This window comes from Notolepis coatsorum, assembly GCF_963971535.1.
Source record: "Notolepis coatsorum genome assembly, chromosome: 20".
Classification (NCBI taxonomy): Eukaryota; Metazoa; Chordata; class Actinopteri; order Aulopiformes; family Paralepididae; genus Notolepis; species Notolepis coatsorum.
The window spans coordinates 11779992-11796548 of record NC_140184.1 but is presented as its reverse complement, the minus strand read 5'-3'; the positions used below and the strand labels follow the sequence as shown (position 1 = coordinate 11796548).

The 16557-nt window shown below is 45.1% G+C and overlaps 1 protein-coding gene across 1 annotated transcript in view; it reads left to right on the top strand.

Annotated features, from left to right (window-relative positions):
* samd4a (sterile alpha motif domain containing 4A) overlaps positions 1-16557 on the top strand; it is a gene marked incomplete at its 3' end in the record, with an annotated part of 140365 nt that overhangs the window by 112578 nt on the left and 11230 nt on the right. The window contains 4 exon segments of the mRNA XM_084337658.1: positions 5676-5934; positions 7889-7974; positions 8871-8989; positions 14109-14313. Of these exon segments, the coding sequence (XP_084193784.1) occupies positions 5676-5934; positions 7889-7974; positions 8871-8989; positions 14109-14313 (669 nt within the window).

The following is a 16557-nucleotide window of genomic DNA, read 5'->3' as shown; positions in this document are numbered from 1 at the left end:
CAAATTTCATTTATTACCTTTTTTCAGCTGCAAAGTAAAACTTTGTCAACATGTTTTATCTAATAAAATACAGTTCAGTCTGTTCATCTCACTTCAATAATTTTTATTGCAGAACATGGTATTTTCTCAAGCAGACGGATGTAAACACTGTAATCTGTGTTGCATGTACCTGACAAACTGAACTGTTTGTATTACAGTCATACTCCAACTTAACTGAATGCACTACATGTGTGTGTGTGTGTGTGGACTACTGTACTATTACAGGTATTGAAATGAACAGTGCAACTTCCTTATACAAAAAAAAAGAAATAGTTTTTTTTATGAATAATTAGATATCGATACTTGGCGTCCCTGTATCGATACAGTATCGCCACGCAAAGTATCGCGATACTACTACGTATCGATTTTTTCCCCCACCCCTACTGCATATATATATATATATATATTAGAGGTGTAACGGTACACAAAAACCACGTTACCTCAGTTTTGAAGTCACAGGTTTTCGTTACAGTGGGGGAAAGTTTGGCTTTCCATGTTCCACTCAGGGGTGATGTAGTGTGCAGTGACTAATTGTACTTGTAGGGCTGTCAACGAATATTCTATATTGAAATAAAGAATTGATTTGTAAAAAGAAAAAGAAAAAAATCAAAAGAATGATATTAGATTGTGAAAAAAACAGCCCCTGGTGGGCGGTCGTTAGTGGTTAACATACCGTTGTATTCGTTCGGTAAACAGCCGTTCGGTACGGTACGGTACGGTACACACTGAAGCGGTTCGGTACGGCTACGTGTACCTTTACACCCCTAATATATAATTATAAATATATACAGTATATGTCTAAATATACCTGCATTTAACTCAGAGAACTCTGTGTGATGGCATATACAATAGTGCATATATATATATATATATATATATATATATATATATATATATATATTGTCTAAATATACCTGCATTTAACTCATGTAACTCTCGGAACATTCCCGTCATTCATGGAGTTTAAAGGCATTGCACTTGACCTATGTACTGAATCATGTAATTGTTTTTAATCCATCATTGTAGTAATTGTAATTCATTGTAATTATTAACTGTTATGATATTTGTGTCCTTTGTTAACTCGTCATCACTGTAAATGAGGGAAACCTCAGTGCTTTCACGAGTATAAATAAAGGTTTGAAATGAAATGAAATTAAATGAAGTATGATAGCATGCACAATAGTGCTGTATATACATTTATATATTTACATTTACATTTATATATATTTTTACTGCATATATATATATATATATATATATATATATATATTTGTCTGAATATACCTGCATATAATCCTTCAATATACTTACTTATACACTTGCATATAACCCATATAACCCATAATATATATATTGTTATCAAAATATGAAATTAACCCATATCGTGATGGAAGATTTTGTCCATATCGTACAGTTTGGTGCACGAGACTCGGAAAGTTGATGTGTGTTACCATGGTTACCAACTGTGTTACCGCGGTTAAAACACCAGACGTAATTTGGCTGAACATTCCAGTGAGGGTTGTGTCCACGTACTGTCCACACAGGAAACAATGCTGATTGGCTGAAATTCATAACCCTTTCACTACCACACTACAGAAGGTTAACCCTTTACTATCGACAGTAAGGGGTTAACCTGTCTGTAGTGTGGCAGTGAAAGGGTTAACCCTTTGTCGTGTGGCAGTGAAAGGGTTAACCTTCTGTGTTGTCGCAGTGAAAGGGTTAACCCTTTGGTAGTGCGGCAGTGAAAGGGTTAACCGTCTTTTTTATACTGTAGTAGTGTACCAAAGAAGAGGAAGCCCTTTCTATCTATTCAAATTAATCGATCTCAAACCCTCTTTCCCTTATCCTCCAATCACAACTGTCGCTTGAGAGAAGCAACGGTTACGATTGGAGGATCAAGCAGAGCTACACGGGGCACCACCCTCCCAGTCCTGTGTGCCTGTTTGGTGGTGGTGGTGTTGAGATGGAGGGGGGGGGTCTAACTCGGTGTACTTATCTGAGACGGTGACTAAGGGCATCTAATCCAGGAAGTAGAGTTTTGGTCTCTGCTTTTAAAAGCCCCCCCTGACCCTCAACCAGCAAGCCCTCAGACAATGGCATTTAAGGGCAAACCGCAGGAGGGTCTACTTGGGTCTGCTAAATTCAGGCCTAACCTTTTCATCAAGGCTTCAGTCTAAAATTTGTTCCGGACCCATTTGTAGGCTGGGGAAATGGGACACCTGTTGCTTGGTATTTTGGGTTTTAACGCGCTGCTCATGTAAGTCGCAGAGCTGGAGCGATATGAATCAACGAAACCTGACGTGACCAGGGTATTTGTGTGTATTATTTTACTATGAATAATACCACGTGGCAGTTAGGGATGGGACTTGATACGATTTTATTGATAGCAGTGCCATTGTTGATTCTGCTTTTCGGTCAGATTCTTTATCGATTCCCTTATTGATTCCTAATAATAATAATAATAATAATAATAATAATAATAAAAAAAACATTTTAAATTGCAGCAAGCGTGAAAGGGTTTTCCTGGCTGGGAGCTGATGGGCGACTCAAGCTAGCTGTAGCCTGAGAGCTAGCTGTAGCCTGAGAGCTAGCTGTAGCCTGAGAGCTGGCTGTAGCCTGAGAGCTAGCTGTAGTCTGAGAACTAGCTGTAGCCTGAGAGCTAGCTGTAGCTTGAGAGCTGGCTGTAGCTTGAGAGCTAGCTGTAGCCTGAGAGCTAGCTGTAGTCTGAGAGCTAGCTGTAGCTTGAGAGCTAGCTGTAGCCTGAGAGCTAGCTGTAGTCTGAGAGCTAGCTGTAGCTTGAGAGCTAGCTGTAGCCTGAAAGCTAGCTGTAGTCTGAGAGCTAGCTGTAGCTTGAGAGCTAGCTGTGGCCTGAGAGCTAGCTGTAGCTTGAGAGCTAGCTGTGGCCTGAGAGCTAGCTGTAGCATGAGAGCTAGCTGTAGCATGAGAGCTTGCTGTGGCCTGAGAGCTAGCTGTAGCCTGAGAGCTGGCTGTAGCCTGAGAGCTAGCTGTAGCTTGAAAGCTAGCTGTAGCCCAAGAGCTAGCTGTAGCCTGAGAGCTAGCTGTAGCCTGAGAGCTAGCTGTAGCCTGAGAGCTAGCTGTAGCCTGAGAGCTGGCTGTAGCCTGAGAACTAGCTGTAGCCTGAGAGCTAGCTGTAGCCTGAGAGCTAGCTGTGGCCTGAGAGCTAGCTGTAGCCTGAGAGCTAGCTGTAGCCTGAGAGCTAGCTGTGGCCTGAGAGCTAGCTGTGGCCTGAGAGCTAGCTGTAGCCTGAGAGCTAGCTGTAGCCTGAGAGCTAGCTGTAGCATGAGAGCTTGCTGTGGCCTGAGAGCTAGCTGTAGCCTGAGAGCTAGTTGTAGTCTGAGAGCTAGCTGTAGCTTGAGAGCTAGCTGTGGCCTGAGAGCTAGTTGTAGTCTGAGAGCTAGCTGTAGCCTGAGAGCTAGCTGTGGCCTGAGAGCTAGCTGTGGCCTGAGAGCTAGCTGTAGCATGAGAGCTAGCTGTGGCCTGAGAGCTAGCTGTAGCATGAGACTGAGAGCTTGCTGTAGCCTGAGAGCTAGCTGTAGCCTGAGAGCTAGCTGTAGCCTGAGAGCTGGCTGTAGCCTGAGAGCTAGCTGTAGCTTGAAAGCTAGCTGTAGCCCGAGAGCTAGCTGTAGCCTGAGAGCTAGCTGTAGCCTGAGAGCTAGCTGTAGCCTGAGAGCTAGCTGTAGCCTGAGAGCTAGCTGTAGCCTGAGAGCTGGCTGTAGCCTGAGAACTAGCTGTAGCCTGAGAGCTAGCTGTAGCATGAGAGCTAGCTGTAGCCTGAGAGCTAGCTGTAGCCTGAGAGCTAGCTGTAGCATGAGAGCTAGCTGTAGCATGAGAGCTTGCTGTGGCCTGAGAGCTAGCTGTAGCCTGAGAGCTAGCTGTAGCCTGAGAGCTAGCTGTAGCCTGAGAGCTAGCTGTGGCCTGAGAGCTAGCTGTGGCCTGATAGCTAGCTGTAGCATGAGAGCTAGCTGTAGCATGAGAGCTTGCTGTGGCCTGAGAGCTGGCTGTAGCATGAGAGCTAGTTGTAGCCTGAGAGCTAGTTGTAGCAATACTCTGCCGTCATCTAAAATGGATGAAATGAGAGAAACATTTGTACATCATTCATTTTCATTTAGATTTTCTTAGTCAAAGAAAGAATCTGGTGAGCCTGTCTGCCTGGCAATAATGTTATTATAACAAGGGTATTATTTACCCTTGGTAACGGGTGCACTCAGTTGGGAAGCACTTGTGCGTAGAGGTCAAATACATGGCATTCCTGGAATTTAAACCCTTGTTGCATAGAAAGATGTTTCAGCATATTGCTGGAGTTTCCACCCATACTTGAAATTATCATTTTACAGACATTACAACTGCAGCACTGTTGTTGACGTCTTTCTTCACGGAATGAAACCACGCTCCTCAACAACTCCAACAGTGTAGACGCATGGCCTCATCGTTTTGCAACACACAACTGTCAGAAAAACAATGCCAGCATCGATAAAAGGAATTGATAAGGTCCCTGAGTTTGCTCGGAACAGGGTAAATCTGCATTTTGCTATGATGCCCCTCTAACTCATGGAATGAACTCCAACAGTCCTTAAAGCTTAATATTCTCCCCTCTGTTGCAGAGTTTAAAACCTTGATCTCCAACCTTTGCCAATCAAGTTGTACGTGTTTTAATTTATTTGTTATCCTTGCTTTTGTCTCGCCTTGTTGTCTTATTGTTATGATTTTATATGCCATAAGGGCTGGGCGATATGGCCAACATTTTTATCATGATATATCACGATAACATTTTTCATATCGTTCGATATCGATAATTATCTATATTTTATTAATATTAAAAAAAGAATTTTCTTTAAAAAAATTATTATTTAAAAATAGTCTTTGTTGTTGCCGCCATCTTTAGTGTTACAGCCCCTCACACTCCAGTTCTCAGGCTGCAGCTGGTTTGAAAGCGAAAGTACCAAAAAAAATTGTCTGTGGCTCCAGGGGTGTTGAACAGTTCTGGCTCTGCTAGTTTCTTTTCTATCTTTTGGCGCTTTTTTGGTGGACAAACCACCGCACATGTGCACCGTGACTCGCGACTGGAGACTAGCTCTGCTAGCACACATAGCCTACTGTGTACAGACGGTTTCAAACTGTATTTTAAATGAGAAAGCAAGCAAAATAAATGGACAAGAGAAAAATAAATCTCAATTTGGTCAGTATTGCCCTGTTGCAGGTCACAATAAAAAAATATGATTTTTTATTATCGATGTTATTTTTATCATCGATTATTAAAATATATCGCGATAATTATCGTTATCGTTTTATCGCCCAGCCCTAAAAATATATAGAATGTTTTGCTTATTTCAGTTGCCTTTCGAGTTTAAATAAAGGTTTGAAAATGAAATAAGCTCAGAGGCATAATGATTCAGATGGACCATTTTGAACCGGTCTTCAACTGTAACAGGTTTGCGGTTCCATATCCCTATAATGGCAGTCTGGGTGGGTGTGAGACCCACCTAATGCACTGAAGGAAACCTCCTGCCCAACTCGACCCCTTGTCCCCTTGCACCTCGTCCCGCTCCTCCTCCTCCCTGTCCTCCTCCCCCTGTCCCTCCTGTCCTCACTCTCCTCTTTCTCCACCCCTCTTCCAGGACGTGTTGGAGGGAGGTAACCTACGCGCCCCGCTGCAGGAGCTCCATCAGATGATCCAGACGCCCGTCAAGGCCTTCAACGGCGGCGAGGAGGTGTCTCCGCAGCGCCCCCTGCTGAGCGCCGAGAGCAAGAGCGCCGCCCCGGGCTCCCACCTCACCGGAGGGGGCGGCGGCGGGGGAGGAGGAGAAGCGGAGCCTGGGACCAGCCTCGTCGCGGAGGGAGACCTGCCCGGTCAATTCACGCGCGTTATGGGCAAAGGTAACGGCGGCCGGTGGCCCTGTGTCTCCATCTCTGTTCACTGGTGAATTAGTTAGTAACCGCTCACTTTAGCTAATACAGTATATCAGTCATTACAGTCAGAGGGTTCCTGTAGCGTGTGTTTCGTTTTTTTTTTCTTTGACACCTATGTATTGAATCGAGAATACATTTTTAATCAAATCGTGACCCCAAGAATCCAAATGGAATCGTGCGCCCTCACCTCACTAAGTGGGGGGGCTCATAGAGGCCCACAGCAGAAGGCTCTGGTCTCACTGGGCAGTAAGGGTGCAGCAGAGGCCCACAGCAGAAGGTTCTGGTCTCACTGGAGAGGCCCACAGCAGAAGGTTCTGGTCTCACTGGGCAGTAAGGGTGCAGCAGAGGCCCACAGCAGAAGGTTCTGGTCTCACTGGGCAGTAAGGGTGCAGCAGAGGCCCACAGCAGAAGGCTCTGGTCTCACTGGGCAGTAAGGGTGCAGCAGAGGCCCACAGCAGAAGGTTCTGGTCTCACTGGGCAGTAAGGGTGCAGCAGAGGCCCACAGCAGAAGGCTCTGGTCTCACTGGGCAGTAAGGGTGCAGCAGAGGCCCACAGCAGAAGGCTCTGGTCTCACTGGGCAGTAAGGGTGCAGCAGAAGGCTCTGGTCTCACTGGGCAGTAAGGGTGCAGCAGAGGCCCACAGCAGAAGGCTCTGGTCTCACTGGGCAGTAAGGGTGCAGCAGAGGCCCACAGCAGAAGGTTCTGGTCTCACTGGGCAGTAAGGGTGCAGCAGAGGCCCACAGCAGAAGGCTCTGGTCTCACTGGGCAGTAAGGGTGCAGCAGAGGCCCACAGCAGAAGGTTCTGGTCTCACTGGGCAGTAAGGGTGCAGCAGAGGCCCACAGCAGAAGGCTCTGGTCTCACTGGGCAGTAAGGGTGCAGCAGAGGCCCACAGCAGAAGGCTCTGGTCTCACTGGGCAGTAAGGGTGCAGCAGAGGCCCACAGCAGAAGGCTCTGGTCTCACTGGGCAGTAAGGGTGCAGCAGAGGCCCACAGCAGAAGGCTCTGGTCTCACTGCATTGCTGAAAAACCACGTCCCCTGGAACCAGCAGGAAACCACCGCAGACCCGCAGCGCGGCTGCCTGTACAGTAGTAGGCCCTTGTGGTTGTAATATTACCTGTACAGTAGTAGGCCCTTGTGGTTGTAATATTACCTGTACAGTAGTAGGCCCTTGTGGTTGTAATATTACCTGTACAGTAGTAGGCCCTTGTGGTTGTAATATTACCTGTACAGTAGTAGGCCCTTGTGGTTGTAATATTACCTGTACAGTAGTAGGCTCTTGTGGTTGTAATACGGTATTTCGCAAGTGAAAGCGGAATCGCGTGGATGATGGCATTTGAGGGGATGATTTAGGGGCGACGCAGAGGAAGGTGTTGCCAGAAGCACCTACGTGACTTCCTACAAAACGTCCCGTGTATGAGTCATCACAGTTTACTGTAGCCCACGGTGAAATAGAGGGAAATAGAGTGAATAATGATAACGCACATCTGTTTGTAACCTCTTCTAACCCTTTCACTACCACACTACAGAAGGTTAACCCTTTCACTACCACACTACAGAAGGTTAACCCTTCACTACCACACTACAGAAGGTTAACCTTTCACTACCACACTACAGACGGTTAACCTTTCACTACCACACTACAGAAGGTTAACCTTTCACTACCACACTACAGAAGGTTAACCTTTCACTACCACACTACAGACGGTTAACCTTCTGTAGTGTGGTTGTGAAAGGGTTAACCCTTTGCCGTGTGGCAGTGAAAGAGTTAATGGTCATTTTGAGATTGTTGTTATCGAATAAGACTTGTTGTCATTTCATAGATTAGCATTTTTTTTTTTTTTTTATAATTGAATAACATAATTTTCCCACCCACCCACTCCTCCCCTCTCTCCTTCCAACCCCCCCTCTCCCCCCCCCCCAGTCTGCACCCAGCTGCTGGTGTCCAGGCCCGACGAGGAGAACATCAGCTCCTACCTGCAACTCATCGACAAGTGCCTTATCCACGAGGTACACACACCTTCTGCCACAGACGCCTACAGAGGGATCATGAAGTGAAACATGACTTGTCACCTCACACACCGTATCTGGGTTATTACATCCAATCCAACATATCAATTTCTAAATAATCCCACTTCCCACGTCCCGCCTCCAGTCCTGTAAAGCTCTCTTCCTATTGGTCCTCAACGATTTATGTCGCGCTTGAATTCCCGCACGTGTCTTAAGATGTCCATCCGATCAGGGAACCTATGCAGGGGCGCGAGGAGGTGTTCGTTTCCAACTCGCGGAAGCGGAACACAGTCGTAACGCTGTGTCATGGTGACCTAAAACATTAGGCTGTGTAGACCAGAGGAAGACCGACTGTCTCTCTGAACTGAGTCGGGGTTGAATATCAACTATGTGACGGCATGCTGTGTCAGAACTGTACAGTAGTCCATGTTATCCATACTAAAGATAAATAAGAAGCATTTTAAAAGACTTAATACACCTAGACTGAAAACGCTGAGTCATGCTGTCTGCTACACTTCATCCCTGTCACCACCCCACCCCCTCCTCTCCTCCCCTCCCTCCCCCTTCTCTCCACCTCCTCCCCTCCCTCCCCCCTTCTCTCCACCTCCTCTCCTCCCTTCCCCTCCTCTCCTATCCTCCCCCCCTTCTCTCCACTTCCTCACCTCCCTCCTCTCCTCCCCCCCTTCTCTCCACCTCCTCTCCTCTCCTCCCTCCCCCTCCTCCCCCCCCTTCTCTCCACTTCCTCCCCCCCCTCCTCTCTTCTCCTCCTCTGTTCTCCCTCTCCTCTCCTCCCTCCCCTCCTTTCCTCTCCTCCTCCCTCCTCTCCTCCGGCTCCTACCACCTCTTATGCTCTCCTCCCTCCCCCTCTTCTCTTTCCTCTCCTCCTCTCTAACCAGTCCTTCACTGAGACGCAGAAGAAGAGGTTGTTGTCATGGAAACAACAGGTCCAGAGGCTGTTCCGGTCCATTCCGAGGAAGACCCTCCTTGACATGGCAGGATACCGACAGCAGAGAAGGTACACACACACACACACACACACACACACACACACACACACACACACACACACACACACACACGCACACACACACACACACACACACACACACACACACACACACACACCACACCACACCACACCACACACACACACACACACACACACACACACACACACACACACACACACACACACACACACGCACACACACGTATGTACGTCATGGGCCACAGAGCAGCAGTGCTGTGTAACATCCAGACACGCAAACATAAGACTGTACACATGAACACACATTTACATTTAGTCATTTAGCTGACGCTTTTATCCAACACTACTTACAAATTGTGTACAACAAGTCAGCAGGAAGGGTACAACTCTGGCAGCTAAGGGTGAGTGGTATTGTTCATTTAGCAGATTCAAACTTGAGTGCTACACTCTGAGTGCACAGTAGTATATATAATTTAGCATAGTAGGTAGTAGTATAGGGATAGTAGCATAGTACAGTAGATAGTAGTATAGACATATTAGCATAGTAGGTAGCGGTATAGGGATAGTAGCATAGTAGATAGTAGTATAGACATAGTAGCAAAGTACATGATAGTAAAAGACGGTTATTTAATTATTATTAATTTCAGATATTGATTGAAGAGGTGTGTTTTTAGTCGACGGCTGAACATTGGGGACGGGTTTCAGCTGTCCATTGTGGAGCGAGGACTGAGAATAGCCTGCTTCGGTTTGATGACCCCCCCCCCCTAGGAGTTCGGATAGAAGTGGGTCTCAGGCGGCCAGAAGATGCAGAGCTCAGGGGTCTTGAGGGTGTGTGGTGGTTAGAGACCATTGATCGGAGGCAGGAGGGAGCCGTTCGCCTCGCTGCACAGTATGCCAGGTCGAGGACCTTGAAGCGCATTTTTGTGCTGCAATGAGAAGCCAGTGCAGCTCTCTAGGAATAGACTGGAGATCAGGCGGCCTGCTGCGTTCTGTATGAGTCGGTGGTGGAAGCTGGTCGACTGCAATAGTCGAGGTGAGACATGACTGTTGATTGCAGGAGGAGTTTCATATACACACACACTGGGGCTGAGCCCAAACGTTCCAACGTTCTAACCTTCGTTAGTTTTTATTTATTTTTTGAACAAATGTTTTTTTATTTACCCTTTTTTAACATAAAACTAGACACACAATACATTAACAGTAGAAATCCACAATAAATCACAGGACTATGACCGACATAATAATAACAATAATGACAGTCCAGTACTTAAATCAAAATAAATGTAGATTAAAAGATATACACATAATAAATACAATACAATACCTATGCTCTTGCTCGCTCTTCCCCCCCTCCCCCCTCAGGACCCCCTCTTGGACAATCCATCCATTATTCCGTTTAACACCAGGAATTACAAATCCATATGCTATCCTTTATCCTCTCCACCACATCTAACCAGATTGCTATGCTGGCTTCATTAACACCTAAAATTCGTGCGGTAGATATCTCTAGATAAATCACATCGAGATAGGTAAGAACCCATACCTTCCGGCACATTTTATCCGGTTGAATCCAGCGTGATGCTATCAGCTTTTTAGCAGCCGTAAGACCGGACAAAATTAGTCTCTTTACCTGTATAGAGGCTGCTAACTGAGAAACATCATTCAACAACAATACAGAAGGCAGTACAGGTATGGTCAGAAATAGAAATTCTGATAATTGCGTGGTTACTTCTTCCCAGAATATCTTAACAGGAGGGCATTCCCAATACATATGCATAAATGTACCAATATCACCGTTTAAACACAAGGAGCATCGAGGGTCTTGTTTGAGCCCCATTAGGTGCAAACGTCTAGGAGTTAAGTAAGTCCTATGAATAAAATTAAGATTAATCTGTTGATGATCCGGGTTGCGTGATGACAGCCGTACGTTTGCCCAAACTTCATCCCAATCAAAATCTACTTCCAAGTTTGGTATATCCTTCCTCCAGACTAAGTGTAGAGGAAGGACATCATATGCGGACTGCATAGTTTTTATGTACATTGTAGCAAGATGGCATATGGTGCGTTTGGTTTTGAAGATCTGATAACAACGTGAGCAACATCTGCGCTTTGTGTGGACTAGAAAAGATTATTATAGTGTCACTCTACAGAGAAACGACTGACAAGTTTGAACGCAAAACAAACAACTTGTTAGGCGGCTTTTGAGACACGAAGACAGCCCTGTCGCATAATGCATGATCGGTTGATGACAACATACTGGGAGGCATACAGAATATTAAAGTATACCGTTGTAGAAATCGTCGGAATACAGAAACGTACAATTTCCAACAGTTGACAACACAAAGCCGTGCTTGTGACAGCAGTCGGAGCTATGCCGTGCTTGGATCTGACAGCTCGTAGTAACCAAACATTTATCAATGAAACCCCAAACAGGGCGTCTCCTCTCAGCCCAAACCAACCTCCTTAAAGTGACAGTGCCCCATCAACACATCAATACAATACCATGGTGAATTATGTCTCTAGAACCCACTACATACGTCCCCCCAAAATTCATCATAATAAAGGAGTCAATGAACAGGAGGGCAGAGAGGTCTGCCATAACGGCTCCGCCTGACCCCTGTAGAGGCCGGCGTCTCTGTAGGGAATACCTTAGGGGCCCTACGGCCACTCGGACGCTGGATAACTGGCGAGGGGGTCCCATGGGCCTTACTCGGGAGTCGGAGCAAGGTAGGGGGTCGTCCCCGCCATCCGCTGCTGGGCTGCGCAGACCAGGGGGCAGTAAAGTTAAGGGAGTAAATCCCCTGGAACGAGCAGAAGCTGACCGTAAAACCAGCTGGGCAGACGAGGTCTGAAGGTCTTCCTTGGGGGTCACGGGGGAGCCGGTCGACCCACCCAGCCGCTGCCAGTAAGGCTGGCCCCGAAGTGCTGGCCCGAAGTGCTGCTTTCATTGAGCGGTGAAAACGCTTGCATAACCCATTGGCCTGCGGGTGGTATGACGTAGTCCGGTGTAGCTTCACGCCCAGGCTCTTGGCGACCGTGTCCCAGAGCTCGGAACGTGAACTGTGGGCCCCCGGTCTGAAGAGAGGTCGGCTGGAGTGCCAACGGCTACATTAGCGGTGATGAAGTCCCAGCCATTATGTAATATTACTATAAACATACAAATCGAGCCCACGCGTATTTGTCACACACTCAAGTTGTTGAAATGGTCCAACTTGTCAAAACTTGTCGCGGTAAATACACAAGTCACAAGTCACAACATGTAAATAACACAGTTTTGGAGTTGTCGGAAAGTGTATTTAGTTACTGTTGACGGTAGGCTAATGGTCCGTATCCACTTCCAGTCATTGTGTAAACTAGCTAGCGGGCTGCGGGTCTCTCTCTCTGTACTGCACACACAGAGATGAGAATGGTACCTATCTTCTTGTCTCTCTCTGTACTGCACACAGAGATGAGAATGGTACCTATCTTCTTGTCTCTCTCTGTACTGCACACAGAGATGAGAATGGTACCTATCTTCTTGTCTCTCTCTGTACTGCACACAGAGATGAGAATGGTACCTATCTTCTTGTCTCTCTGTACTGCACACACAGAGATGAGAATGGTACCTATCTTCTTGTCTCTCTGTACTGCACACACAGAGATGAGAATGGTACCTATCTTCTTGTCTCTCTCTGTACTGCACACACAGAGATGAGAAAGGTTCCTATCGTCTTGTACTGCACACGCAGAGATGAGAAAGGTTCCTATCGTCTTGTACTACACACGCAGAGATGAGAAGGGTTCCTATCGTCTTGTACTACACACGCAGAGATGAAAAAGGTTCCTATCGTCTTGTACTACACACGCAGAGATGAGAAGGGTTCCTATCTTCTGACTCTGGGGAAGACGGCAAATAAGCTAATTTCCCCAAAAGCTGGTGTGTTCCTTTACATGATTTGCCCGGCTGTGATATGTAGCTAGCAGAGCGTAGCGTTATAAGATGAGATAAGATATTCCTTCAAATTCAGGCATCTGGCCACCTTCATTTCACGATATGTCTTGTGTATGTATGTGATGAATAAACCTCTTGAACCTTGAATCATAGCAGAATAGGGGAGGGGGGAGTGGAGGTACAGTTATGGGCAGGGTAAGAGTAGAAGACATAAATATAGGCAATACAATTATAGTACAGTAGAAAAAGTTAAAATAGTGTAAACAATATAATTAAATTGATTGAATATAAGCATATGAGCAAGTAGGCAGTGTAATCAAAGGTGCAGATGAGGCCCTATCAGTTATATTATATGTTACAATAAATATGGTCAATAACACTTAGAATCTGAATATAAGCAGAGTAAGTAAAGTATACAGCATACACAGGTGCAGTATACATAAGGTACCCTAACTGGCATGATAAACATCATATGTTGTAGTCTGTGCAGTTATATATATATTAGTGCTGTCAATAGATTAAAAAAAATTAACTAATAAATCTCACCATTTTCTGTAATTAATCTAGATTAATCTAGATTAAAAAATGGCATTTTTTCTACTTAAGACCGAAGCTTGTAACAGATATTTACTTGAGTAAAATCATGGAATTAATGTAAAATCAACACAAAGAAAGTATATTTAGATTAAAATACTATTTTAATAGCTTTCTTTGATTACAGTTTCTCTCCTGTGAAATACAAATGTTCAACAAAACCATCAACATTGACTCAGCTAGACCTCTTTCTTATATCTGCGGCGCTAACAGAAATAAAAACAACCCAGGCCTATGTTAAAGTGCAGATTGGCTTAGAGGACGATAATGTCTTAACTACCAGTAATATAAATCATATTAACAACAAAAATGTGTTCCATCTTCATGTCAGATGATCAAAAAGGTGCATGAGTCGATGCAAAAAAAGAACAAGCTAATATACTGCTGAAAGTTCCGAATGTTGAAGATTTTTCACTCCATAGATGAATCTAGATTAATTTATTTTAATGCTTTAAATAATTTAAATTAATCTCCAAAGTTAAAGCATTAACTTTGACAGCCCTAATATATATACATACAGCCGGGAACCAGCAAACTGTCAGATATGGTGGTATCATATTTTGAAAGCATCATCCAGCCCTACAAACGTACCTAACTGCGTCCTCCTTGTGTCTCCCTCAGTCGGGGCTTCGGTCAGTCCAACTCCCTCCCGACCACCGGCTGTGTGGGTGCGGGCGTCTCCGCCAGGAGGAGCCTGCGGCAGTTCCAGATGCCCTCCAGGAGCCTGCCGGGGGCCAGGCTGGGCTTGCTGGGCACCACAGGGCTCCTGGGCCCCACCCCCCGCAGCGCCACCAGCACCCCCACCGGCCTCAAGCAGGGACGACAGGTGGGTCCGAGAATAATACTGGAGGATGCACCTTTTCTTGTGTTGTATCGTGTCATGGCTTCTTCCACCTCAAGCTAAAGGATGTTCAGGGGTTAATCTTTACACAGGCTCAGAGCTGATTTGCCTCTACCTCCTGGGACAGTTTTCTATAATGTAGTGCATTATTGACTCTGCCTACTCTGCCTCATGAGTCGAATAAGATTTGACGTGTGCTGCTTACTCGAGGGCTGCTCTATAGCATGGTATCTGGAAGAGGTCTAAGGTAGCAGATATAATAGGTTGCTCTAATTGTTTTCGACGAGCTATAAGGATGAAGGTGTTATAACCCTTAAAAGCGTGAGTTTTTTTCTTTTTCAAATGGTTCGTCGAAATTCTATCTTGGGATTCTAAAACTACAGTATACGTGTCCAGTGGTCCACCGACAGAATGTTCAGTTCTCCCAATTCTCATCCCACCAATCATTTTTAAAGAGAAAATTCAAATATGTCACAAGTTGAGGCGTCAGGTAGAAGACAGTCATCTGGTGATCTGAAGGTTCTCGATTCCCACTCCTCCCGGGCAACGTGTCGTACTTGTAGTGATAGTAGTAGTAGTAGTAGTAGTAGTAGTAGTAGTAGTAGTAGTAGTAGTAGTAGTAGTAGTAGTAGTAGTAGTAATAGTGGTAGTATTAGTATAGTTGTAGTGGTAGTAGTTGTAGTTGTAGTGGGAGTAGTAATAGTGGTAGTGGTAGTAATAGTGGTAGTATTAGTATAGTTGTAGTGGGAGTAGTAATAGTGGTAGTGGCAGTAGAAATAGTGGTAGTGGCAGTAGAAATAGTGGTAGTGGTAGTAGTAGTAGTAGTAGTAGTAGTAGTAGTAGTAGTAGTAGTAGTAGTAGTAGTAGTAGTAGTAGTAGTAGTAGTGGTGGTAGTAGTGGTGGTAGTGGTGGTTGTGGTTGTAGTGGTAGTAGTAGTAGTGGTTGTAGTAGCAGCAGTAGTAGTAGTAGTAGTAGTAGTAGTAGTAGCAGCAGTAGTAGTAGTAGTAGTAATAGTAGTAGTGGTGGTAGTAGTAGTGGTTGTAGTAGTAGTAGTAGTAGCAGCAGTAGTAGTAGTAGTAGTAATAGTAGTAGTGGTGGTTGTAGTAGCAGCAGTAGTAGTGGTGGTGGTAGTAGCAGTAGTAGTAGTAGTAGTAGTAGTAGTAGTAGCAGCAGTAGTAGTAGTAGTAATAGTAGTAGTGGTGGTAGTAGTAGTGGTTGTAGTAGTAGCAGTAATAGTAGTAGTGGTGGTAGTAGTAGTAGTGGTTGTAGTAGTAGCAGTAATAGTAATAGTAGTAGTGGTAGTAGTAGTAGTAGTAGTAGTAGTAGTAGTAGTAGTAGTAGTAGTAGTAGTAGTAGTAGTAGTAGTAGTAGTGGTGGTAGTAGTAATAGTGGTAGTATTAGTATAGTTGTAGTGGTAGTAGTTGTAGTTGTAGTGGGAGTAGTAATAGTGGTAGTGGCAGTAGAAATAGTGGTAGTGGTAGTAGTTGTAGTGGTAGTAGTTGTAGTGGTAGTAGTAGTAGTAGTAGTAGTGGTAGTAGTGGTGGTTGTGGTTGTAGTAGTAGTAGCAGCAGTAGTAGTAGTAGTAATAGTAGTAGTGGTAGCAGTAGTAGTAATAGTAGTAGTGGTAGTAGTGGTGGTAGTAGTAGTAGTGGTTGTAGTAGTAGTAGCAGCAGTAGTAGTAGCAGCAGTAGTAGTAGTAGTAATAGTAGTAGTGGTAGCAGTAGTAGTAATAGTAGTAGTGGTGGTAGTAGTAATAGTAGTAGTGGTAGTAGTAATAGTAGTAGTGGTGGTTGTAGTAGTAGTAGTAATAGTAGTAGTGGTGGTTGTAGTGGTGGTGGTAGTAGTAGTGGTTGTAGTAGTAGTAGTAGTAGTAGTGGTTGTAGTAGTAGTAGTGGTAGTAGTAATAGTAGTAGTGGTGGTAGTAGTAATAGTAGTAGTGGTGGTAGTAGTAATAGTAGTAGTGGTAGTAGTAATAGTAGTAGTGGTGGTTGTAGTAGTAGTAATAGTAGTAGTGGTTACAGTAACCCAGATAGCAGAATTCCTTCTTCAGCGTGTATTGTCCTGAAATAGGCGTCTATCCCACGGTGAAAAAATGCAACCAGAGGAAGGGTTATGCTGGTGTTCCACGGATGAAGTGAGGTGGAGGGAACTTGTAGGCAGGTCACCCCGCATTCCACAGGCCCTGCGTCAGCAGGGAGCGCTGGAAGAGTCTCGGGCCCAGTTTGGTCT